Below are 26,465 nucleotides of genomic sequence, written 5' to 3'. Positions count from 1 at the left end.
CATCAAAATCCTGGGGGGTGGTTACTATTGACCATCTGTATAAATACTGTGGCTGCAAGAGCATGTCAGAGGCTGGAAATTCTGCGGCAGCTAACTCTCCTCCTGACTCCCCAAGGCCTGTACACGATCTATAAGGTACAAGCCAGGAGTGTGATGGAAGTCTACTTGCTTGGCTGAGTGCAGCTCCAACAATACTCAAGGAGCTGACACCATCCAGGACAAAGCAGCTCGCTTGATTGGCACCCTATCCACAAACATCCAAACCCTCCTCCACTGACACACTGATGTTGTGTACCATCTACATGATGCACTACAACTTAGCAAGGCTCCTTCAACAACCCCATCCTAACCCATAACCTCCACCTAAAACAAGGGCAGCAGATGCATGAGAATATCACCACCTGTACTTAACCATGCAAGCCACACATCATCCTGACAAGGAACTATGTCACTGTTCCTTCACTGCTGGTTAAAAATCCCAGAATTCCCCTCCTAACAGCATAGTGGGTGTTCATACAATATGTGGACTGCAGTGGTTCAAGGCAACTCACCACCACCTTCTCAATGGCATTTAGGGACGGGAAGACATGTTGACATAGCCAGCGAAGGTCGCATCCCATGAATTAATAAATAAAAAGAGACTTGATTAAGCAAAGGTTGTATTTCCTGGAATTTGGAAGTTAAGGGAAGATTTAACCATAGGTTTCAAGCTATGAAGGGAAACTATTTCTGCTGATTGGCAAGCCCAAGACTTAGGGGGTAGAGTCTAGCAATTAGACCCTATCGAAAGCAAAAGCAGAAAACATTTCAGTTTAAAAAAAAATCTACTTTATTCCAAACGTGTAAAAAAACAGCAACATAAAATACATATTCCACAAACTCCGTTTGTACAATTTTCCCCCTTTTTATCCCCTCCTACCTCCCATCCACGACGAACAATTCCTCAAACATTGTCATGAACAACCACCACTGCGTCTTGAAACCCTCTACTGACCCCCTCAACTCAAATTTAATCTTCTCCAACCAGAGAAGGTTGGACAAGTCCCCTTTATCCGCTAACAGTGCTGCAAACAACCTCCACGGTGGGCGCTGAGCGGGGCCCAACTCCAGAACCAAGCTCACCAAATATGGACCTGGTCCGAAATAATCATACCCGAGTACTCTGCCATACCTCACGTAAGAGAGACCTACCCATCAGAAAAAAGGCAACCCTACAATAAGCCTTGTGGACCTGGGAAAGAAACTAACATTCTTCATCTCTTAGTTGTAAAAGCCACTGCTAAATGCAGCAAGAAAAGTCTGTAATCACCGTCAACGAACTAACCCTCTCTGTTGCATCTCACCCCCCACCCCCGAACACCCCTTCCAAATGTACATATCGATCACACGTGAATGAACCAACACCAATAAAACAAAGATGCCAAGGTCATTAACCCCAGCAAAACTGTTTTAACGAGCTGAAACTCCTTCTCTTTCTCCCCCCCCCCCCCCCCCCCCCCAAAACAAACCTCACTCCGGTTAGCTAGCTTACTTTAATGCTAGTGGAGCGGCCCCCACCCAGAGCTCAGAAAAAAGAAAACACTACTACCTGTCCCGGGATTAAAAAGTAAAACGTAAACAAGTACCTATACAAAAAAACAAATTTCCAACTTCGCTTTTGGTTCTGAAGCTGAAACAGGCAGCTCTGTTTTTCTCTCTCTCTGATAGGAAATCGCTCCCAAAATCCAGTGTAAGAACTCTTCCCTCTCCCAGTAAAGCTGGATGTCATTTTATTGAAACTGCAAAGGATTGAGATTAAAACTTGGATGGAAGCTGGGTTTGATGAGAGATAACAGTCTTAAGAGTGAAGTAGACTCAAAGGTGGACCTTTGAGTTGAACACCCAATTTAATATCGGCTAAAATGTCTCTCCTGACAAAGTCTTACTGTCTGAGTATTGAATGAATGTTTCTGTAAGAAGACGATACACCAGTGGCTTTGATTAATCAGCATGCTGAGAGGAAAGCCGCCTGCTAAAAACCAAAATTGAAAGCAAGGACTCTGCCTTTTTACCTTGATCCTTTATATTTGTACCCCTTTCTACCCCTTTGTATTTGTCTGTCTTGTGTGTGTGTGTGTGTGTGTGTGTGTGTGTGGGTAGAGGGTGGGACAGTTAAAGGTGGGGTAGTAGTTGAGCTTCCCGTTATTCCATTATAATTGCTGCATATTTAATCTTTGTTTCTGTTTTAAATAAACAGTAATTGCGTTTCAACTTACAAATCTGGTGACTGTAAATTATTGGACAGCCAAGGGCCAAAGATTTCGGAAATTTTTATACGAGCTATTGGCTAATTCACTTGTGTTGGGACTCTGGGGTCTGTGGGGCTGGAATTGACCACACACTAGTCCTGGGTGTAACACTGAACAGCTAATTTTATAGGACTGCAGATTCAAGAGGCAGCTCACCACCATCTTTTTGCAGGTATTAGGGATGAGCAACAAATGCTAGCTTGCGATACCCATACCTTGTGAAAGAAAGGAAATTTGTCAGTCCATGATTTTTCGTTTTATAAAATTGCATATTTTAAAAAGATTTGAGATGTAAACTATCCTAAGCTCATGTGTACATCCCAATCATTTATTTTCCTCTGTAAAATTCTAATCAAAAAGGAAAAATGAACTGTTTTGCTTCTGGTTTGGTATCTTTGAGCAAATGTAATTGGTTGTTTTTCCTGTTTGATAACATTGTCATTATTAAGTACCTGGAGATCCCCTGACTTGGCACCAGATTCTAATTGAAATGGCGAATGGGGAAATCACAAAACTGTGATTGCAGCTTTCTTCAAGGTGAGCGGCAAGCAGCATAGCTTTATCGCTGAATTAATAATAACTTTTATTTTTGTCACAAGTAGGCTTACATTAACACTGCAGTGAAGTTACTGTGAAAATCCCCTAGTCGCCACACTCCGGTGCCTATTCGGGCATATTGAGGGAGAATTCAGAATGTCTAATTCACCTAACAGCATGTCTTTCGGGACTTGTGGGAGGAAACCAGAGCACCCGGAGGAAACCCCCACAGACACGGAGAATGTGCAGATTCTACAGAGGCAGCGACCCAAGCCGGGAATTGAACCTGGGACCCTGGCGCTGTGAAGCAACAGTGCCAGCTACTGTGCCGCCCATTACACGGTCAGGCTGTAATGTTTAGAAATGCATTTTTCAGGGCAGCACGGTGGAGCATGTGGGTTAGCCCTGCTGCCTCACGGCATCGAGGTCCCAGGTTCGATCCTGGCTCTGGGTCACTGTCTGTGTGGAGTTTGCACATTCTCCCCGTGTTTGCATGGGTTTCCCCCCCCCCCCCACAACCTAAAGATGTGCAGGGTAGGTGGATTGGCCACGCTAAATTGCCCCTTAATTGGAAAAAAAATGTTTGGGTACTCTAAAATTAAAAAAAAAATGCATTTTTCAAAATGACCCTTTTGAAGGAAATGCAAGTAGTATGAATTAAAATATATTAACAGTCCAGTAAAACTTCAACTAAGAACAGTTTAATGAAATGTCAACGTTGATGCAATGAAATACTTAAATTTGCAAGTTGCACTTCTTTGCCCAGTATCTATTTGTATTAAATTTGGTACGTCAGCTCCTATTTCAATTAGAACTCCTATATGATAACTCTCCTATTTATTCCTGCAGCTGATGTTATGACCTGATTCAGTTTTACAGTGCCACAATAGTTGCACGGTATACCTGTCAGTTTACCATCAAAGAATCCCTACAGTGCAGAAGGAGACCATTCGGCCCGTTGATTCTACACCAACCCTCAGAGAGCACCCTACCTTTTGATACAAGGAACAAAGAACAATATAGCACAGGAACAGGCCCTTTGGCTCTCGAATCCTGGACCGGTCATGATACCAACCTTTGCCAAAACCCTTAACACTTCCTTGTGCGTATCCTTCTATACCCATCCTATCCATGTGTTTGACAAGATGTCTTTTGAACACCGTTAATGTATCTGCTTCCACAACCTCCCCGGCAACGTGTTCCAGGCACTCGCACACTCTTGTGTGTAAAAAAAAAAACCTGCCTCGCACATCTCCTCTAAACTTTGCCCCACAGACCTTGAATCTATACCCCCTGGTGACTGACCTTTCCACCCTGGGAAAGAGTGCCCGACCATCAATTCTATCCATGCCCCTCTATCAGGTCACCCCTCAATCGTCTTTCTTTAATTTAATATAAATTTAGAGTTGCCAATTATCTTTCTTTTCCAATTAAGGGGCAATTTAGCATGGCCAATCCACCTAACCAGCACATCTTTGGGTTGTGAGGGTGAAGCCCATGCAGACATGGGGAGAAACCTCCATCTTTCTAATGAAAACAGTCTGAGTCTATTCAGCCTCTCGACATCGCTGACACCCTCCAGACCAGGCAACATCCTGGTTAAACCTCATCTGCAACCTCTCCAAAGCCTCCACACCCTTCTGGTAGTGTAACGACCAGAATTGTGCACAATATTCCAAGTATTGTACGCAATATGCCATTTGATATATGTCAGTACATTGAGATTTATTCTGCCCAAGAACTTGTATTGAACTTTCTTAAAACACACTAAAAACTTAGGGAGATGGGATGGAAATTTTCAGAAATGGGAGAAGAGAATTAAGACCCTAAAAGATTTGTTTCTTAAGGGTCAGTTTGCAGGACTGAAGGAGCTGGTAGCAAAGTATGGGCTGGGGCAGGGGGAAATGTTTAGATACATGCAGGTTCGAGATTTTGCCAGAAAGGAGATACAGAGCTTCCCGGTGGAACCGGCCTCCACATTGCTGGAGGAGGTGCTGACGACAGGGGGACTGGAGAAGGGGATAGTGTCAGCGGTTTACGGAGCTATTTTGGAAGAGGAGAAGGCACCACTGGAAGGGATCGAAGCAAATTGGGAGGAAGAGTTGGGAGAGGTTATGTGGAGGGGTTCTGGTGTGAGGTGCCCTGGAGAGTGAATGCCTCCACCTCGTGCGTGAGTTTGGGGCTGATGTAGCTGAAGGTGGTATACAGAGCACACCTCACGAGGGCGAAGATGAGCCGATTCTTTGAAGGAGTAGAAGATGTGTGTGAGCGTTGCCGGGTGGGGGGACGCTAATCACGTTCATATGTTTTGGTCCTGTCCAAAGCTAGAGGATTACTGGAAGGAGGTTTTTAGGGTAATTTCCAAGGTAGTGCACGTGAAACTGGACCCGGGTTCCCGGGAGGCCATATTCGGGGTGTCGGACCAGCCAGGGTTGGAAACGGGTGCAGAGGCAGATATCGTAGCCTTCGCCTTGTTGATCGTCCGAAGGCGGATCCTGTTGGGATGGAGAGCAGCCTCTTCACCCTGTGCCCTGGCGAGGCGGGGGAACCTGTTGGAATTCTTAACTCTTGAGAAGGTTAAGTTTGAACTGAGGGGAAGGACGGGGAGGTTCTACAATTCATGGGCATTATTCATTATGCACTTTCAAGAACTGAATAACATCGAACATTAGTTGGGGGGGATGGGTGTATTAAGGGTGACTATGGGTGATTCCTGATTCCTTTTTGTCATTTGTTTATGTAAACATGCAGGCTAATGTTTGGGGTTTGGTGGGAGGATGGGATCGTTGTTATTGAAAAGGGAATTGACATATTTGTTGCTGATTATTGTTTATTGTTGATGGGTGTAAATTTGGGAGAAAATGTGAAAAAGGAGGAGAATAAAAATATTTAAAAAAAAAAAAGATATGGCATGGCAAAGGGCAAACAACATCCAACTGTTCTGGATAGAGAGCTGGAGTGGATCTGGTGCATCTGGTTGCAAGAGTCAACAATCTGAGCAATCACTGAATAAAATTGCTGTCAAATATTGAAGAAAACTCAAACTACACAAAGCTGTGCTGTGTCAGATAATTTCACTCCAAACAGGGAGACAAATTTTGCACCGATTGATAGAGATGTTTGTTAGAATACATATTGTGTTGAGGCATTTTCCACCAAAGCTGATGCATGTGACTAAAAGGATGCTGCCATAGTCTGGTTGACAACACTGATGTAGAATTTAAATAAAAACGAAAGACTGCGGATGTTGGAGATCTTAAAAAAAAAATGGAAAGTGCTGGAAGAGACTTGCTGTACTCCAAATGTTAACTCTGTTTCCCTCTCCACAGATGCTGCTAGAGCTGCTGAAGTTTTCTAACACTTTGTTTTTATTTCTGATGTAAAGTTTTCTGTTTTTGAATTCGATTGCTTTCTAACGAACCTATTTATAAACGCAAACTGATGGAACTTGAACTATCCATTATCTTCCAATTTTTTCGACTTGATTATAGTTATCTTTACTGTTCATATATGAATTTAGAGTGCTAGAAAGCAAGTATGTAGTGGGAGGAGGGGGACACAACCACCAAGCCCGGATCTATCTTCATCTGCAAAGTGCTTTTCAGTAGGGGTATCCTTTTTGGGGTAGTGTTATTTGGTTCCATTTCCACAAATCCATACAACTTTGTGAGGCTTCCACTGGTTGAGATCAGCTAATTTAGAACATATTGGGAATTGAGCTGTCATCAGTACTACCGTATTTATTTCTTTAAAATATGGAAACCAAAAACAGTTACCTCTTTATATTGGTTGGAATATGTGTTGTAAAGTCTGCATTGTTGAAATTGATGTCAATTTTTAGCAAAAATATGAGGGGCTTAGATAGAGTCTATTTCCTTTTGAAAGGTCATATCCAGAGAGATAGATTTAAAATAATAAATTGGAGGAGAATTGAAGTGATTTTTTTTCACCCGGAAGGTGGTGATTCTGGAACCCGTAGCCTAGAAAGGGCGATAGAGGCAGAAAACCTCAACATTTATAAAGGACTTGGATATGCACTTGGAAATGTTGTGGCCTACAAGGCTACAGACGAAGAGCTGGAAAGTGGGATTAGGCTAATAGCTCTTTTTCGGTTGGGAGGGAATCAATGCGCCAATTGGCCTCCTTCTGTACTAATCATTTTCTTTTTAATGAGCTAGCTCAGCTTGAACCATTTTCACTAATATTTGTAGTTTAGTATGTACTTTAAAATGTTGATTTCTGAAATTGGGCAGAAGATTTAATCTAATTTTGAGTATTTTTTTTCAGAAATGTTGTTCAGCATCTTTTACTTTTCTTTCCTGGTAGGGGAATATATCAAAAACTGGAGACCAAGATACTTTCTATTGAAGACAGATGGATCATTCATAGGATATAAGGAGAAGCCTCAAGATGCAGATCTACCATACCCTTTAAATAACTTCTCCGTGGCAAGTAGGTATTTTCACAATCATATTTAGTTTTCCAGATGTTATTTCAATGTGATTTTGACTGTCAAATACATGCACTCTTGCATTTTAAGATATCCTTTAATTAAGATATCCTGAATTAATAGGTTTACTATTCAAATTGCTGGAGGTGCTTTTACTGGATATAGCATTCTACTATTATCCTTTGTGCACCAACACATGTTAAAGGAAAAAGAAAGTCTAGAGGGAAAACATATTTGTTTTTATAGAAGGAATGTGTAGTGCTCTCCAGTTGACAATATAATTGATTTTTTAACATTAAGTGAGGCGATCAGTTTCTTCCACAGTGATATGAGCAAAATTTACAATCCTTTTTTTCTTTTTAAAATTTTTATTGAGATTTTCAAAAACATATCAAAAACAGAAAATAACAACAAGAAAACAATATTAACAACAACAAAAAGAAAAACACACTAACCCCCAAAACCAACCCCCCCCCAGTAACTACAAAAAGGAGAAATAGATAAACACCCGGCATATTCAATAAACACATATACACATTTCTCCCTTCCCCCGAAACAAACCCCCCCCCCCCCCCCCCCCCCCCCGGGTTGCTGCTGCTGCCGGCCTATTTCCCTACTGTTCTGCTAGGAAGTCCAGGAAAGGCTGCCACCGCCTAAAGAACCCTTGAACTGATCCCCTCAGGGCAAATTTCACCTTCTCCAATTTGATGAACCCCGCCATATCATTGATCCAGGCCTCCACGCTTGGGGGCCTCACGTCCTTCCATTGAAGCAAGATCCTCTGCCGGGCTACGAGGGACGCAAAGGCCAGAACACCAGCCTCTTTCGCCTCCTGCACTCCCGGCTCCACTGCAACCCCAAAAATTGCGAGTCCCCAGCCTGGCTTGACCCTGGATCCTACCACCCTCGACACCGTCCTTGCTACCCCCTTCCAAAGCTCCCCCAGCGCTGGGCATGCCCAGAACATATGGGCGTGGTTCGCTGGGCTCCCTGAGCACCTAGCACACCTGTCTTCGCCCCCGAAAAACGTACTCATCCTCGTCCCAGTCATGTGGGCCCTGTGCAGCACCTTGAACTGTATGCGACCAGGCCTCGCACAGGAAGAGGAGGAATTCACTCTTTCCAGGGCATCCGCCCACGTCCCCTCCTCAATCTCCTCACCCAGCTCCTCCTCCCATTTACCATTCAGCTCCTCGACCGAGGCCTCATCCACCTCCTGCATGATGTGGTACACGTGCAAAATCCTCCCCCCTCCAACCCACACCCCCAAGAGCATCCTGTCCCGTACCCCATGTGGGGCAGCAGAGGGAACCCCTCCACCTGCCGCCCAGCAAATGCCCTAACCTGCATGTACCTAAACATGTTCCCCGGGGGGAGCCCAAACTTCCCCTCTAACTCACCCAGGCTCGCGAACCTCCCATCCACAAACAGGTCCCTCAACCTCCTAATACCTACCCTGTGCCAGCCCAGAAACCAGCCATTGATGCTCCCTGGAACAAACCGGTGGTTCCCCCATATCGGGTACTCCATTGAGCCCCCCACCTCCCCCCTATGCCGTCTCTGTTGCCCCCAAATTTTGAGGGTAGCCCCACCACCGGGCTTGTGGTATACCTCGTTTGAGGGAGCGGCAACGGCGCCGTTACCAGCACCTCCAGGCTCATGTCCACGCAGGACGCCATCTCCATCCTCTTCCATGCTGCCCCTGCCCTGTCCATTACCCACTTACGCACTATCGCTGCTTTGGCAGCCCAGTAGTACCCACAGAGGTTGGGCAATGCCAGCCCCCCCCATCCCTGCCCCGCTCCAAAAACACCCTTCTCACCCTCGGAGTCCCATGCGCCCATACAAATCCCGTAATACTCCTATTGACCCTCCTGAAAAAGGCCTTTGGGATAAGGATCGGGAGGCACTGGAACAGGAACAAAAATCTTGGGAGCACCGTCATCTTGACGGACTGCACCCTGCCCGCCAGCGACAGCGGCAACATGTCCCATCTTTTGAACTCCTCCTCCATTTGCTCCACCAGACTAGTGAGGTTAAGCTTGCGAAGGGCCCCCCAGCTCCTAGCCAGCTGGACTCCCAGGTATCGAAAGCTCCTCCTCGCCCTTTTCAGCGGGAGCCTACCAATCCACTCCCCCCTGATCCCCCGGGTGCACGACTAACAGCTCACTCTTGGCCTACTCCTGCTCCTAGTTCTTATGTTCTTGTTCTTACCCAGGTTGAGCTTGTACCCAGAAAAGCCCCCAAATTCCCTAAGGATCTGCATCACCTCCGGCATTCCCCCACTGGGTCCGCCACATAAAGCAACAAGTCATCTGCATATAATGACACTCGGTGCTCCTCCCCACCCCGCACCAGACCCCTCCAATTCCTCGACTCCCTCAACGCCATGGCCAGGTGCTCAATTGCCAACGCAAAGAGCAAAGGGGACGGGGGACACCCCTGCCTCATCCCCCGGTACAACCGAAAGTACTCCGATCTCCTCCTATTCGTGGCTACGCTTGCCATCGGGGCCTCATATAACAGCCTCACCCAACTGACAAACCCCTCCCCGAACCCAAACCTTTCCAGCACCTCCCACAAGTACCCCCACTCAACCCTATCAACGGCCTTCTCCGCCGGCATCATTATAACATTCAGAAGCCTACGTATATTGGTGTTCAGCTGCCTTCCCTTCACAAACCCTGTCTGGTCCTCATGAATGACCCCCGGCACACAGTCCTCTATCCTTGTGGCCAAGATCTTTGCCAACAGCTTGGCGTCCACATTTAACAACGAGATCGGCCTATATGATCCACACTGTAGGGGGTCGTTGTCCTGTTTAAGGATCAAGGAAATCAGCGCCCGTGACATGGTCGGGGGCAAAGCCCCCCCCCTCCCTTGCCTCATTAAAGGTCCTAACCAACAGGGGGCCCAACAGGTCTGCATACATTTTGTAAAATTCGACTGGAAACCCATCCGGCCCCGGCTCCTTCCCCGACTGCATGCTGCCTATCCCTTTGACCAGCTCCTCCAGCTCAATCGGCGCCCCCAGCCCCTCCACCTGTCCATCCTCCACCTTCGGAAATCTCAGCCTATCCAAAATCCCCCCCCCCCCCCAACCACCACCGGGGGCTCGGACAGATACAGTTCCCCATAAAGGTCCCTGAAGACCCCATTAATGCCCACCCCCCTTCGCACCACATTGCCTCCCCTATCCGTCACTCCACCAATCTCCCTGGCCGCGTCTTGTTTACGTAGCTGATGCGCCAGCATCCTACTCGCCTTCTCCCCAAATTTGTACACCGCTCCCTGTGCCTTCCTCCCACTGAGCTTCCGCCTTTCCGATGGTCAGCAAATCGAACTTGGCCTGGAGGTTACGTCGCTCCCCCAACAGTCCCTCCACCGGAGCCTCCGCGTATCTCCTGCCCACCCTCGCCATCTCCCCCACCAACCTCTCCCTCTCTCTTTGCTCTCCCCTCTCCCTATGGCTCGGATGGAATCAACTCCACTCTAATCACCGCCTTCAATGCCTCCCAAACCGTCCCCACCCGGATCTCCCCATTATCGTTGGCCTCTAAGTACCTCTTGATACACCCCCGAACCTGCCCGCCCACCTTCTCATCTGCCAGCAGTCCCACCTCCAGGCGCCAGAGCGGGCGCTGGTCCCTCTCCTCCCCCAGCTCAAGGTCTACCCAGTGCGGGGCATGGTCCAAAATGACTATGGCCGAATACTCGGCATCCTTCACCCTCTAAATCAGCCCCCTGCTCAGGACAAAAAAATTCGATCCGGGAATAGGCTTTATGCACGTGGGAAAAAAAATGAATACTCCCTGGCCCTTGGCCTCGCGAACCTCCACGGATCCACCCCTCCCATCTGGTCCATAAACTCCCTCAACACCTCAGCCGCCGCGGGCCTCCTACCCGTCCTGGACATGGATCGATCCAATGGGGGACGAGCACTGTGTTAAAGTCCCCCCCCCCCTTCTAGATCCGGAATGCGGCCCAGCATGCGCCGCATAAAACCCGCATCGTCCCAATTTGGGGCATAGACATTCACCAGCACCACCTGCTCCCTTTGCAACTTGCCGCTCACCATCACATGCCTCCCTCCACTGTCAGCCACCACCTTTGACGCCTCAAACGACACCCTTTTTCCCACCAGAGTCGCCACCCCCCCGATGTTTTTGCATCCAGCCCCGAATGAAACACCTGGCCTACCCAGCCCTTCCTCAGTCTAACCTGGTCCGCCACCTTCGGGTGCGTCTCCTGGAGCATAGCCATGTCCGCCTTCAGCCCCTTCGGGTGCGTAAACACCCGGGCCCGTTTGACCGGCCCATTAAGCCCCCTCGCATTCCAAGTTATCAGCCGGATCAGAGGGCTCCCTGCCCCCCCCTCCCCTGCCGACTAGCCATAACCCGTCCCCTGCCCGCCCCAGGTCAGCGCCCTCCGTTCAGCCTGTTCCCCACGGCGGCAAACCCCCCCCCCCTGCATACTCCAGCTCCTTCCTGGCCATTTCAGCAGCAACCCGGTTACCCCTCCCATCCTCCAGGCTAGGGCCCCCCCCCCCAAGGCTAGGACCCCTCCAGCCGCGTTACTCCCTCCGTAGCACTCCCGTGAGCCAGCTAACTTCTGCTGACCCTGGCGACTACCGCCACACCTCCGACCCCCCCCCAACGTGGGACTACTCTTCCTCCCCCAGACCCATCAGCAGACCCTCCTCCTCCCCCTCCCGCGGGGAAAAAAGCCCGCGCTTCTCAGCTCCGACCCCGCCCCCACCCACCCTCAGCGTGGGAAACCGAAGAAAAGCCCGCGCTTTCCCTCTGCCCGACCCCGCCCACGCAAAAAAGACAGCACCCCACCCGCCCAAGAACCAACACACAACCAGCTTAAAACAGCATAAAACAGAGACCCTTCCCACCAAAAGTTAACACAGTTATTTACAAACCCCCGACCCTCAGTCAGACCTCTCAGCCTGCACAAAGGCCCACGCCTCCTCCGGGGACTCAAAATAAAAGTGCCGGTCCTTGAAAGTGACCCACAGACGCGCCGGCTGTAGTATGCCAAACTTCACACTCTTTCTGTGGAGCACCGCCTTCGTCTGGTTGTACCCGGCCCTCCGCTTAGCCACCTCCACACTCCAGTCCTGGTAGATCCGCACTACCGTGTTCTCCCACTTGCTGCCCGCTCCTTCTTGGCCCACCTAAGCACGCACTCTCGGTCAGCGAACCGGTGGAACCGCACCAGCCCCGCCCGTGGCGGCTCATTCGGTTTGGGCCTCCTGGCCAGTATTCTGTGGGCCCCCTCCAGCTCCAGGGGCCCCTGGAAGGACCCAGCTCCCATCAGCGAGTTCAGCAAGACGACCACATAGGCACCCAGGTCTGACCCCTCCAGCCCCTCCGTGAGGCCCAGGACCCGCAAATTATTCCGCCTCGACCGGTTCTCCATCTCCTCGAACCACTCCTGCCACTTCTTATGGAGTGCCTCATGCTTCTCCACCTTTACCGCGAGGGCCGCGGCCTCATCCTCATCCTCTCTTTTGTTGGCTTGTTGTCGGAGCTCCCGGATCTCCACCCCCTGGGCTGTCTGTTTCGCCAGCAGCTTGTCTGCATTCGCCTTCAGCGAGTCTAGCAGCTCCAATTTAAGCTCCTGAAAACATCGCTGGAGAGTCTCCTGCTGCACCTGCGCCCACTGCTCCATTCCTCGAGGCCTCCGCCGGCCGCCATCTTGATTCTCTTCCCCTGCTTTTTCTTAGGCGCTGCCACCGCTATTTTGCTTGCCCCACTCCTGGTCAAGACCATAGACCACTGAGGATCCGCTGCAGACACCGTCCCATGTCTGGAACTGTCGAGCAAGTACCGCTGGGGGCCCTTAAAAGAGCCCAAAAGTTCGTTCCTGGCGGGAGCTGCCGAACGTGCGGCCTAGGTCCGCATAGCTGCAACCGGAAGTCCACAAAATTTACAATCCTGAGATGTTTCTTTCACTTCACATATCTGTAGGTTGGTGCAATGCCTGCGCATGTTCAAATGTCACAACATTCTTTGATTTCTCTTTATCTGTATCCCGGCTATAACAAATCTAATTTCATGTCAAACTCCATCTTGTACTCATTTGGCCTCCTTGACTCTGCTCATTAAGCTATTGCTTAATGGCGCAGTACTTCCATTCTCAGGTACAGTTTCTTCCAACCGTATTCGAGTGCTTTTTTATACATATTTATAAAGAAGCTACCCATGCCCCCTCTGAGCTCTTCAACTGCCACCACATCTTCAACTTTCTGTCCAAGGTACTAAAACATGCCATAACTAAATATCTCCATATTCAAGCTTGTTTTGTTTTTCTTCCTGCTGAATAAGTCACTAATAATAGTCCAGGTGACTATGATTATGGTGCTATTAAGACTCTTATTAATCTCTCTAGAATTTGACAAGACCAGCTATACTATGATCCTCCCGAGTGTCTTGTCCTGGATCCTTCTTGGTTGTGTTCTCACTTGGTTCCTTTCTTACCTTCCTAGCTGTAGAAATACCTCCAGAAATACCATCTCCAATATCCTTGAGCCACCTCTGGTGTCCTCAAAATTCTATCTTTGTGTTGGTCATATTTCAAATCCCTATATTGTCTCTTACTGTATAATCAGGGAATATGAGATGTGCACTTGCTGAGGATACTCAGCTTTTTTGTACCTTTATTATCTTGGAATGTGCAATTTTAAAATATTAGTTCAATGGATGTAGGTATTGCAAGCAAGGCCAGTAATTATTATTCATCGCTAATTGCATTTGAAAAGATGGTGGCAAACTGCTGCAGTATATATGGTGAAGGATTACACAGTGAAGTTGGGGAGTTTCTGGATGATTAAGGAAGAGCAGTGCATGCCAAAGTCAAGATGGTGTGACTTCGAGGTGGTGGTATCCCCATGCATTTGCTGCCATTGTCCTTTTAGATGGTAGAAAGTACAAATTTTTTTTTTAATAAACATTTTATTGAGGTAATTTTGGAATTACAGCAACAATAAAATAAACAAAGTACATGAAGCTGTAAACATAGTGCAAAAGCCATCTCCCTCCCTTATAGGTCCCACCTTTATTAACCCCCTACTCTAAGCTAAACTAAACCCCCCCCCTTCTGCTGCCGATTAATGTTCCGCGAAGAAGTCGACGAACGGTTGCCACTTCCGGGCGAACCCAAACGGTGACCCTCTCAAGGCGAACTTGATTTTCTCCAAACCGAGAAAGCTAGCCATGTCCAATAGCCAGGTCTCTGACTTCGGGGGCTTTGAGTCCCTCCAAGCTAATAGCATCCGTCGGCTATCAGGGAAACAAAGGCCAGAACGTCTGCCTCTTTCTCCTGGATTCCCGGACCTTCTGGCACCCTGACAATCGCCACCTCTGGACTCAGTGCCACCCTTGTTTTTAACACGGTGGACATGACATCTGCATACCCCTGCCAAAATCCCCTCTGCTTCGGACATGCCCAGAACATGTGGACATGGTTCGCTGGTTCTCCCGCACATTTTGCGCACCTGTCTTCCACCCCAAAGAATCTGCCCATCAGGGCCACTGTCATGTGAGCCCGATGAACGACCTTGAATTGCATCAGGCTGAGCCTGACACATGTTGTGGACGCGTTGACTCGACTCAACGCGTCCGCCCATGGACCATCCTCTATCTCTCCGTCCAGCTCCTCGGTCTGCTTCTCCTCTGACCCCATAAGTTCCTTGTAAATGTCAGAGACGCTCCCTTCTCCTAACCACCCTCTGGAAACTACCCTGTCCTGAATTCCCCTTAGCGGTAGGAGCGGGAAGATTGACACCTGTTTACATAGGAAGTCCCGCACCTGCAGATACCTGAATTTGTTACCCCTCGCCAACCCAAACTTCTCCTCCAGCACCCTCATACTCAGAAAGCTCCCCTCTATAAACATATCCCCCATTAAGGGGCAGCAGGGTAGCATGGTGGTTAGCATAAATGCTTCACAGCTCCAGGGTCCCAGGTTCGATTCCCGGCTGGGTCACTGTCTGTGTGGAGTCTGCACGTCCTCCCCCTGTGTGCGTGGGTTTCCTCCGGGTGCTCCGGTTTCCTCCCACAGTCCAAAGATGTGCGGGTTAGGTGGATTGGCCATGCTAAATTGCCCGTAGTGTCCTAATAAAAGTAAGGTTAAGGGGGGGTTGTTGGGTTGCGGGTATAGGGTGGATACGTGGGTTTGAGTAGGGTGATCATGGCTCGGCACAACATTGAGGGCCGAAGGGCCTGTTCTGTGCTGTACTGTTCTATGTTCTATCCCCTCAATCCCTGCTCTCCGCCATATCCGGAACCCCCCATCCATACTTCCTGGGGCAAACCGGTGATTATTACAGATTGGGGACCAGACCAATGCTCCCTCTGCTCCCACATGTCTCCTCCATTGCTCCCAGACACTCCAGGCTGCCGCCATCACCATGGGGCTGGTGGATTTCCCTCCTGGCGGGAACGGCAGAGGCGCAGTTACCAACGCCCCCAGACTGGTGCCCTTGCATGAAGTCACCTCCATACGTTCCCATACCGACCCCTCCCGCACCACCCACTTCCTGATCATGGCTCTATTCGCCGCCCATAATAGTTATTAAAATTTGGCAGTGCCAATCCACCCTCTCCCCAACTCCGCTCAAGCATTACCTTCCTTACTTGCAGGGTCTTGCGTGCCCAAACGAAGCCAGTGATCACATTGCTGACCTGTTTAAAAAAGGACCACAGAATAAAGATGGGGAGACATTGAAACACAAACAGGAATCTCGGGAGGACCGTCACCTTCACTGTCTGCACCCTCCCAGCCAGTGACAACGGAAGCACGTCCCAACTCCGAAAATCGTCCTTCATTTGATCCACTATTCGGGCCAGATTTAATTTATGCAGCCGGTCCCATTCCCGCGCCACTTTAATGCCTAGGTACCTAAAGCTTCCCCCTGCTAATCTAAACAGCAGCGCCCCTCATCGCCTCTCCTGTCCCCTCGCCTGAACTGCAAACGTCTCACTTTTCCCCATATTTAGCTTATACCCCAAAAACCGGCCAAATTCCCCGAGAATCCTCATGATTTCTTCCATCCCCTCTATTGGGTCTGATACATACAGAAGCAGGTCGCCTTCATAGAGCGAGACTCTGTGCCCCCCCACCCCCTCATCCCCCGGACCAGCCCCTTGAGGCTCTCCGAGCAATTGCCAACGGCTCTATAGCTAGCGCGAACAACAGTGGGGAGAGGGGGCATCCATGTCTCGTCCCCTGGTCCAGTCTAAAATAGTCTGATGTTGTCCTATTCGTCCGTACACTTGCCACAGGAGCCTGACCCAGCCAATAAAGCCCTTCCCAAATCTGAACAGTCCCAGCACCTCCCACAGATAATCCTATTCTACCCGATCAAAAGCCTTTTCTGCATCCATTGCGATCACTACCTCCACCTCTCTACCTTCTGGGGGCATCATGATCACGTTTAACAACCTTCTTATATTGGCCACCAACTGCCTACCCTTAACAAACCCCGTCTGGTCCTCCCCAATAACGTCCGGAACACAATCTTCAATCCTGGAGGACAACATTTAGGCCAGCAATTTGGCATCCACATTCAACAGGGATATCGGCCTGTTGGACCCACACAGCTCTGGATTCTTGTCCCACTTCAAAATCAGCGAAATTGTGGCCTGTGACATCACCAGGGCCAGCACCCCTCTTTCCCTTGGCTCATTGAACATCCTCATCAACACCAGCCCCAATATCCCAGAGAACCTTTTATAAAACTCCACTGTGTACCCGTCCGGTCCCGGGGCTTTACCCGACTGCAAGGCCTTCAGACCCTCCACTATCTCTTCCAACCCGATCGGGGCCCCCGGCCGTTCTACCAGCTCCCCGCCCACCTTTGGAAAATTCAGCCTCTCCAAGAAGTGCCTCATCCCTTCCGGCCCCATAGAGGGTTCTGACCTGTACAGCCTACTGTAGAAATCCCTAAACGCCTTATTCACCCCTGCTGAATCTCTAACCAGGTTCCCATCTCCGTCATTTACTTTCACCATCGCCCTGGCTGCCTCCCTCTTTCTAAGCTACTGTGCAAGCATTCTGCTGGCCTTCTCTCCATACTCGTAGATCGCCCCCCCCCCTTGCTTTTCTCAGCTGCTCCGCCGCCCTCCCTGTGGTTAAGCCGAACTCCGCCTGTCGCCTCCGCCGTTTCCTTAAAATCCTGCATCTGGTGTCTCCGCATGCCTCCTATTGATCTGTAGTATCTCCTTTACCAGTCGGTCCATCTCTGCCCTGTCCACCTTCTCCCTATGGGCCCGTTTCAAGATCAGCTCCCCTCTGACCACCGCCTTCAGTGCTTCCCAGACCACCGCTGCAAAAATTTCCCCGTGTCGTTTACCTGCAGGTAGTTCTGAATACATTTCCTCAGCCGCTCGCACACCCCTTTGTCAGCCAAAAGTCCCACATCTAACCCCCAGTGAGGGCGCTGGTTGCTGTCTTTACTAACCTGCAGGTCAACCCAGTGCGGGGCATGGTCTGAGACTGTGATCGCCGAGTACCCAGTGTCCACCACCCCTGCCAGTAAGGCCCTGCTTAAAATAAGGAAATCAATCCGGGCGTACACTTGATGCACGTGAGAGTAGAAAGAGAACTCCTTCACCCTCGGTTGCCCAAATCTCCATGGATCCCCCCCCCCCCCCACCCATCTGCTCCATGAACCCTTTTAGTTCCTTTGCCATTGCTGGCACCCTGCCTGTTTTCGAGCTTGACCGGTTCAAGCCAGGGTCAATAACTGTGTTGAAGTCCCCTCCCATGACCAACCTGTGTGAATCCAGGTCCGATACCTTCCCCAGCATCCTCTTTATAAACTCCACATCATCCCGATTTTGCGCATACACATTTACTCATACCACCTGCACCCTCTCCAGTTTCCCACTGACCATAATGTACCAACCTCCCACATCCAAGACTATTCTACCCTCCTCAAACACCACCCACTTATTGATCAGGATCGCGACCCCTCTAGTCTTTGAATCCAGTCCCGGGTGAAAGACTTGACTGACCCAGCCTTTCCTCAACCAAATCTGGTCAGTTACTCTATGGTGCGTCTCCTGCAACAATACCACGTCCGCCTTCACTCCCCTAAGATGCGCGAATACGCGTGCCCTATTGACCGGCCCATTTAACCCTTGAACATTCCAGGTGATCAGCCTGGTTGGGACCAGCGGTATAGCTGAGTGAGTTGAGGTTTTCATTTGCACTGTTGGGGGGTGGAGGTGTACTTGTTTAGATCTTGGTGGTTTTCTGTCGGGCAATTCTGTGGGAATTCGTGGCTTCCTTGCGAGTGCTCTGAGAGCCGTGTCCACCTCCAAGGGCCGGGAGAATGCCTCATACACCAGCAGCTTCTCAAACATGTCTGCGATGTATGCCCCAGCGTCCATTCCTTCGGACCCCTCCGGGAGCCCAACAATTCTCAAGTTCTGCCGGCAGGACCTATTCTCTAGGCCCTCCACCTTCTCCAGGAGCTTCTTCTGCTGGTGTCTCAGCATCCCCACCTCCAACTCCACCGCAGTTTGATGTTCCTCCTGCTCAGCCAGCGCCTTCTCTACCTTCTGGATCGCCCGATTTTGGGCATCCCATCTAAACTCCAGTCGCTCAATTGACTCTTTTATCGGGTCCAAGCAGTCCCATTTCTGCTTAGCAAAGCCTTCCTGAATAACTTGCATCAGCTGCTCCATAGACCGCTGGGTTGACAAACCAGAGGTCCGGTCCTCTGCCATGCTGTCTCCAGCTGCAGCTTCACCTCAAGCCTTCTCTTTCTGTTTCTGCCTTTACGAGCACTCCTAGTCCTTCTCTCCATGCACTGATGTGGGAATTCAGTGCACAATTGCCTCTGTCATCAGTTTTACAATTCAAGTCCGGTAGAAAATCGGGGGAAAAGGTCCAAAAGTCCAACCCGAGCGGGAGCCACCAAATGTGCGACTTACTCCTTCATATCCGCCACCGGAAGTCCCAAATAACAAGTTTATATATAAATATTTGAAAAGTGCTGTTGAAGAGCAATGGCATGGTTCTGCAGTGCATGTTGTAGCCATACAACACTATTGTACCAGTGGTGGAGAGAGTGAATGTTAAAGGGAATGGGTGGGGCACTGATTAAGTAGGTTGTTTTGTCCTGGATGGTGACACGGGATGTTGATGGGAAATTGACAATGGTGATGCCATTAAATGTCAAGGGAGGGGTTTAACCTTTTATGTGTTGAAGGTGGTCATTGTCTGGCACGTGCACCAAGCAAATGTCACTTGCTGCTATCAGCCAAGCCTGCATGTTGTCTACTTGATTCATACACTTATGGGATGCTTCATTATCTGAGGAATTGCTTCTGCCCAAATTATTTACACCACGTAAGTGGGGGGGGACAGTGGGGGGGGAAGGGGGGGCAAATATACATTTTGGTGCCAGGGAGATAACCACAGTGTGCGACACCTGGCCGGGTCGCGTGCCGCTGTCGCCCGCCTCTCCCGGACGGCTCTCGCCGCCGTCCATCCGGCTCCTGTTTCCCTGCCCCCCGCCCCATCCCGCTGGTTCTCCTCTCCTGTCCCCCCCTCCCTCCACAGTTCGCCCCTCCCTCCTCAAGTTCAGCTGTCATCTCCCCCCCCCCCCCCCCCGGTGGTTCGCCTTTCTTCAGGTTTAGCCCCCCCTCCCTCCCTCCCAGTCCCTTTCATGCCTTGACTATCCTCCCCTGATTCTTGACTAAGTTCTCCTGATTCTTGGCTACCTGGCTATTCTTCCTCTAGTTCGTTGGCCACAAACAGGTCCCGGAACAGTCGTGTGAATGGCTCCCACGTTCTGTGGAAGCCGTCGTCCGACCTTCTGATAGAGAATTTGATTTTCTCCATTTGGAGAGATTCCGAGAGGTCGGACAGCCAGTCTGCAGCTCTGGGTGGTGCTGCTGACCGGCAGCCAAACAGGATTCTATGGCGGGCGATCAGGGAGGCAAAGGCAAGGGCATCCGCCCTCCTCCCCAGGAATAGATCTGGCTGGTCCGAGACCCCGAAGACCGCCACTTTCGGGCATGGCTCCATCCTCACTCCCACTACTTTGGACATTGCCTCGAAGAAGGCTGTCCGGTACTCCACCAGTCTGGGGCAAGACCAGAACATGTGGGCGTGGTTGGTCAGGCCTACTTGGCACCGTTCACATCTACCCTCCACCTCCGTGAAGAACCTACTCATACGGGTTCTTGTTCGGTGGGCTCTATGTACCACTTTTAGCTGCGTCAGGCTGAGCCTTGCGCACGTGGGGGTGGAGTTGACCCGATGCAGTGCTTCGCTCCAGAGTCCCCATCCTATCTCAATCACCAGGTCCTCCTCCCATTTCTTTCTTCTTGCGTCCAGTACGGTGTCGGCCCTTTGTCAGTCGGTCGTACATGTCACTACAGTTCCCTTTATCTAGGATACTTGCGTCCAGTAGGTCTTCCAGTAGTGTCTGCTGTGGCGGTTGTGGGTACGTCCTTGTCTCCTTTCGTAAGAAGTGTTTGAGCTGCAGATACCGTAGCTCTTTCCCCCTGGCTAGCCGAAATTTCTCTGTCAGTCGTCCAGTGTTGTGATCCTGCCGTCCGTGCATAGGAACTTCACCATTTCTGATTGGAGGGAGTGAAGGTCATCGATCATAGAATTTACAGTTGAGACCTACCATGCGGATTTAGTGGCACTTGCGAACACTAAAACTCAGTAGAAATTTGAGTTAAAAGTTCTCCGGTGCAAATAAGAATCTGTTTTATTTGTCTCTATTGATTACAATTGACAATTGACAATCAGTGGAGGCCATTCGGCACATTAAGGGGCTTTTCACAGTAACTTCATTTGAAACCTACTTGTGACAAGAAGTGATTTTCATTTCATTTCAAGTCTACACTGGCCCCCGAAAGAGCACTCTCCATCAGCCCACACCTCTCTCCTCTCCCAGTAACCCCACCCAACCTTTTGGATACTATGGGCAATTTAGCTTGGCCAATACACCTAACCTGCACATCTTTGGATTGTGGGACGAAACCGGAGCACCTGGAGGAAACCCATGCAGACACTGGGAGAACGTGCAGACTCCGGAGACAGACAGTGACCCAGGCAGAGAATTGAACCCGGGTGTCTGGCGTTGTGAAGCAACAGTGCTAACCACTGTACTACTGTGCTGCCCACTGCATTGATGCCATAATGAAAGCGACAATTGAAGAACCTGGTTTTTGAATTTGGATGTTGTTTGGGGAACAGGGGAAGTCGGTATTGTAGATCTATTTTGTAACGAGGTTTATTCTATAAAAACTGTTAATAATTCATACATCTTCAATTGCGTGAGAGTAGAGTAGTCTTGTTTATCTTTTCTTTACCTAGTCTTTAATAATTGGGAGTGGCTTACTAGCACCTCTACTGACCAGAGTCCTGAAGATCATAACTGCTAAACTGTCAGTTGGATGGTGAAAACACCAATTTGAGATAGAAACATGCAGTTTTCACTAATCTAATTGACCTACATGCAACTGTCTATGAGAGCATGTGGTTGGAGTGACCACCACATAGTTATGGAATCAAAGTTTGCTGACTGGCCTGTTTATTCTCTCTGGGGTTTTACTTGTCTCCTCGCACCAAAAAACTACACACCCCCCACAAACCTGTGTTCCAAGTTGGGATACCCTCGCAGATAACATCAGCATGCTTCATGACAGAACCCAAACTGAGCACTGGTGAGCATGTTAATAATTGCCACTTCATAGCATCCAACCTCTTGTCACTTTGCAACCAATTTTGAAGATGGGGCTGCTCTCTCCCACGGAAAGAAATGGTCAAGGAACTGAATAGTTACTTTGCTTTTAATAGTCTTCATGGTAGAAGACACCAGTGGGATGCCAGAGCTCCAGGAGAATCCGGGGGCAGAGGTGAGTGCAGTGGCCATCACTAAGGAGAAGGTTCTGGGGAAACTGAAAGGTCAGAAGGTGGATAAATCACCTGGACCGGATGAACTACACCCCAGGGTTCTAAAAGAGATAGCTGAGGAGGTTGTGGAGGCATTGGTGATGATCTTTTGGGAATCACTGGAGGCAGAAAGGGTCCCAGAGGATTGGAAAGTGGCTAATGTAACACCGCTGATTAAGAAGGGAGGGAGACAGAAGACGGGAAATTATAGGCAGTTTAGCCTGACTTTGGTCAATGGTAAGATTTTGGAGTCCATTATTAAACATGAGATCGTGGAGTACTTGAAGTGCATGATAAAATAGGACTGAGCCAGCTCATCAAGTGGAGGTCAGGTCTCTCAAATCTGTTGAGTTCTTTGAGGAAGTAACAAGGAAGTTAGACATAGGACAACCAGTGATTTATTTAGATTTCCAGAAGGCCTTTGACAATTTGCTGCATAGGATACTGTTAAATAAGTTAAGAGCCCATGGTGTTAAGGGTAAGACCATGGCATGGATAGAGGATTGACTGACTGGCAGAAGGCAGAGAGTGGGAATAAAGGGTGAACCACAACCGGTGACTAGTGATGTGCCTCAGGGGTCTGAGCTGGAACCACAACTTTCCACAATATATATTAATGGTCTGGAAGAAGGAACTGAAGGCACTGTTGCTAAATTTGCAGATGATTCAAAGATCTGTAGAGGGACAGGTAGTATTGGGGAAGCAGGGGAGCAGCAGAAGGACTTGGACAGGCTAGGAGAGTGGGCAAAAAAGTGGCAGATGGAATACAAAGTGGAAAAGTGTGAGGTTATGCACTTTGGAAGGACAAATGGAGACATAGACTATTTTCTAAATGGGGAAATGCTTAAGAAATCAGAAGCACAAAGGGACTTGGTAGTCCTTGTTCAAGATTCTCTAAAGGTTAACATGCAGGTTCAGTCGGCAGTTAGGAAGGCAAATGCAATGTTGGCACTCGTGTCGAGAGGACTAGAATACAACAGCAGGGATGTACTTCTGAGGCTGTGGAAGGCTCTGGTCAGACCCCATTTGAAGTATTGTGAGCAGTTTTGCGCTCCGTACCTATGGATGGATGTGCTGACCTTGGAAAGGGTCCAGAGGAGGTTCACAAGAATGATCCCTGGAATGAAGAGCTTGTCGTATGAGGAACGGTTGAGGACTTTGGGTTTGCACTCTTTGGAGTTTAGAAGGATGAAGGGAGAATCTTATTGAAACTTGCAGGATACTGCGAAGCCTGGATAGAGTGGATGTGGAGAGGAAGTTTCCGCTTGTAGGAAAATTAGAACCAGAGGACACAGCCTCCGATTGAAGGGAAATTCCTTCAAAACAGAGTTGAGGAGGAATTTCTTCAGCCAGAGGGTGGTGAACCTGGGAACTCTGCCGCAGAAGGCTGTGGAGGCCAAATCACTGAGTGTCTTTAAGACAGAGATAGATAGGTTCTTGATTAATAAGGGGATCAGGGGTTATGGGGAGAAGGCAGGAGAATGGGGATGAGAAAAATATCAGCCATGATTGAATGGCGGAGCAGACTCGAAGGGCCGAGTGGCCTAATTCTTCCCCTATGTCTTATGGTCTTATGAGTTGCTTATTGTTAACCAGTCTTCACAATTATATGTGGTAGGACTGCACCCCTTTGATCTGATCTATTGGTTGTGGGATTTCTTACTTTGGTCTCCAACATGCTACTTCTGCAGGTTAGCATTTCATTTTAGGTATGCTTGATGCTTCTCTGCCATTGTTGTTCTACATTCCTCATTGAGCCAAGATTGGTTATCTTGCTTGGTGGTTATGGTAGAGTGAATCAAGTCATGTCGTGAGGTTAAGATTATAGTGGATTACAATTCTGTTGATGGGCCATAGTGCCTTACGGATTCCTAATTTTGAGATGCTAGATCTGTTCTGAATGTATTATTTAACCTGGTCGTAGTGGCACATGACACTGGATTGGTGGTGTCCTGTGTGTAATGACAAGACTTTGATTCCATAACTATGTGGTGGTCACTCCAACCAATGGCCGCATAGACAGTTGCATCTCGGTCAGTTCGATTAGTGAAAACTGTAGGTTACTATCTCAAATTGGTGTTTTCACCACCCAACTGCCAGTTATGTTCTTCAGGACTCCGATCAGTAAAGGTGCTACAAAGCCACCTCCAAGTGAACTCTCCCACCCTGAGAACATTTTGTGCTCTTTGTATCCTCGGTGTTTCTTCCAAGTTGCTGTGCTGTTCTATCTTTTCTCACTTGCTCATGAAGAAGGACTTTCTGCAGCTCAATATTAGTGAAACCAATGCCATCCTGTTTGTACTCACCAGAAACTATTCAGTTTGGCTACCCATTCCTTTCACTTTCTAGTTTACTGCTTGGGCTCAATCTAATGGTGCATATCCTTGGTGTCTGGCTCTCTTCTGTACTCTAAATTAAACCTCATACCCAGTTCATCAAGTCTTTATAAGCTTTTCTTTTTCCTTTACTTATCCCAATGCTGCCGTATTCGTTGCTTCCTGATTTGATACTTCCAGTTCCCTCCTTGGTCTCCAAAACTCCATCCTCCGAAATAGCTTCCAAAATTCAGTTTTGCACATCCTATTCTGCATAAAATGCTGCTCCTTACTAACCTCAGTTGCCTTTTCATATAATCATAGAATTCCTACAGTGCCGAAGGAGGCCATTCAGCCCATCAAGCCTGCACTGACCTTCTGAAAGAGCACCCTACCTAGGCCATTCCCCCGCCCTATTTCCCGTAACTCCATAACCCCACTTAACCTGCACATCTTTGGACTGTGGGAGGAAGCCGGAGCACCCGAAGGAAACTCATGCATGCATGGGGCGAAAGTGCAAACTCCATAGACAGCGTGGCTGGAATTGAACCCGAGTCCCTGGTATTGTGAGGCAGCAGTGTTAATCACTATGCCACCGTGCTGCCCATCCATTAGCATTTTGACATCTTACCTTTTAAAAGCATCCTCAAACCTACTTATTTGGCGATGTTACTCAAGTTTTCTGCTGATGCTTTCATAAAGTAGATTTGAAACTCTGAACATGTTAAAACAGTTTGTTATGTTAAACACACTGACTGTTTTGAAAAGCATACAGCTTTTGAGCAAAGCACAATACTGTTCTTCGAGCATATGAATTTAAATCAAACAGCATCATTACTTAACTAAATATGTAGGATCAAGGGAAAGACATGAAGAATAGATAGTCAACAGTAAAGACAAGAATTTTGCGATTTATGTGTTTACATTGTATATTTATAGTATGTCCTATGTATTTCTACATGGCGCGATCTGCCTCGATTATACCCGGAACTTTACTTTGCACTGAGTACCTTGGTGCACATGACAAATCTAAAGATCGGTGCTTCCCTCCAGAATGCTAATGGCTTTATAACGAGAGTGGAGGAATTACTCACGGTAACGATGCTAGGTCTGGTGGTGGACAACCAGGGCAGTCTGATGCCACATGAAGTTCAAAAGCCTTCCTGTTGTACAAGTTGGGATAGTGAAAGTGGGGAATTTCTCAGAATTCTGGGTAATGCAATTATTCATTAATTCCTTTGTCTCACAACTTGTTACTTCCTTTTGAATATTGTGCTAAGGTCCCCTGCTCCAATTGCAAATTTTGACGATCCATTTTAGCTTTTTAATGTTCACAAGAACAGGCCATGTGGGAACACAAATTCCAAGAAGTGCCACATTAAGTAGTCCTGGCCCTCAAGAGGGAAGGCCAATCATAAATGCTAGAGGAGCCAATCCATTTAGTTGGCGGAACAGCAAGCGACAAGCTAGAAAGCTCAATAATATATGGTGTAGAGCTAGATAAGTTGCAGTCAAGGTACCCAGAGCTGTGCTGGGTATGGACAGTCATCATTTGATGGGCAGGAAGCAGAAGTGTTGGGGAATGGAACATGAAAATGAAATGAATGAAAATCAAAACCGCTTATTGTCACAAGTAGGCTTCAAATTAAGTTACTGTGAAAAGCCCCTAGTCGCCACATTCCGGCGCCTGTTCGGGGAGGCTGGTACGGGAATTGAACCATGCTGCTGGCCTACCTTGGTCTGCTTTCAAAGCCAGCGATTTAGCCCTGTGCTAAATCAGCCCCATTGACATTCACATTCACATTTGTTGAAGTGGAGAGACACAAACGGGAGCCCTGCATCCTTTGAGGTGCAATTGTGGTGTTCAGAAGCAGAGGTTGTGGGCATACAGCAGGATGTCCAGTAACAAGGAGCAGTAGGGTAGAGACTGGGATGAAGGAA

The 26,465-nt window shown here is 48.6% G+C and overlaps 1 protein-coding gene across 9 annotated transcripts in view; it reads left to right on the top strand.

Annotated features, from left to right (window-relative positions):
- akt3a (v-akt murine thymoma viral oncogene homolog 3a) overlaps positions 1 to 26,465 on the top strand; it is a 522,194-nt gene that overhangs the window by 197,547 nt on the left and 298,182 nt on the right. For 8 of the 9 annotated variants that reach the window (XM_038815257.1, XM_038815325.1, XM_038815286.1 and 5 more), the window contains one exon: positions 7,152 to 7,277. The exons of the other annotated variant lie outside the window; for it this stretch is intronic. In XM_038815257.1, coding sequence (XP_038671185.1) covers positions 7,152 to 7,277 — 126 coding nt within the window. The remainder of the gene's footprint in view (positions 1 to 7,151; positions 7,278 to 26,465) is intronic. 9 annotated transcript variants of the gene reach the window in all.

This window comes from Scyliorhinus canicula, chromosome 1 (genome assembly GCF_902713615.1).
Source record: "Scyliorhinus canicula chromosome 1, sScyCan1.1, whole genome shotgun sequence".
NCBI lineage: Eukaryota > Metazoa > Chordata > Chondrichthyes > Carcharhiniformes > Scyliorhinidae > Scyliorhinus > Scyliorhinus canicula.
Note: the sequence above shows the minus strand (reverse complement) of the source record. Positions and strands in the feature narration are given on the sequence as shown.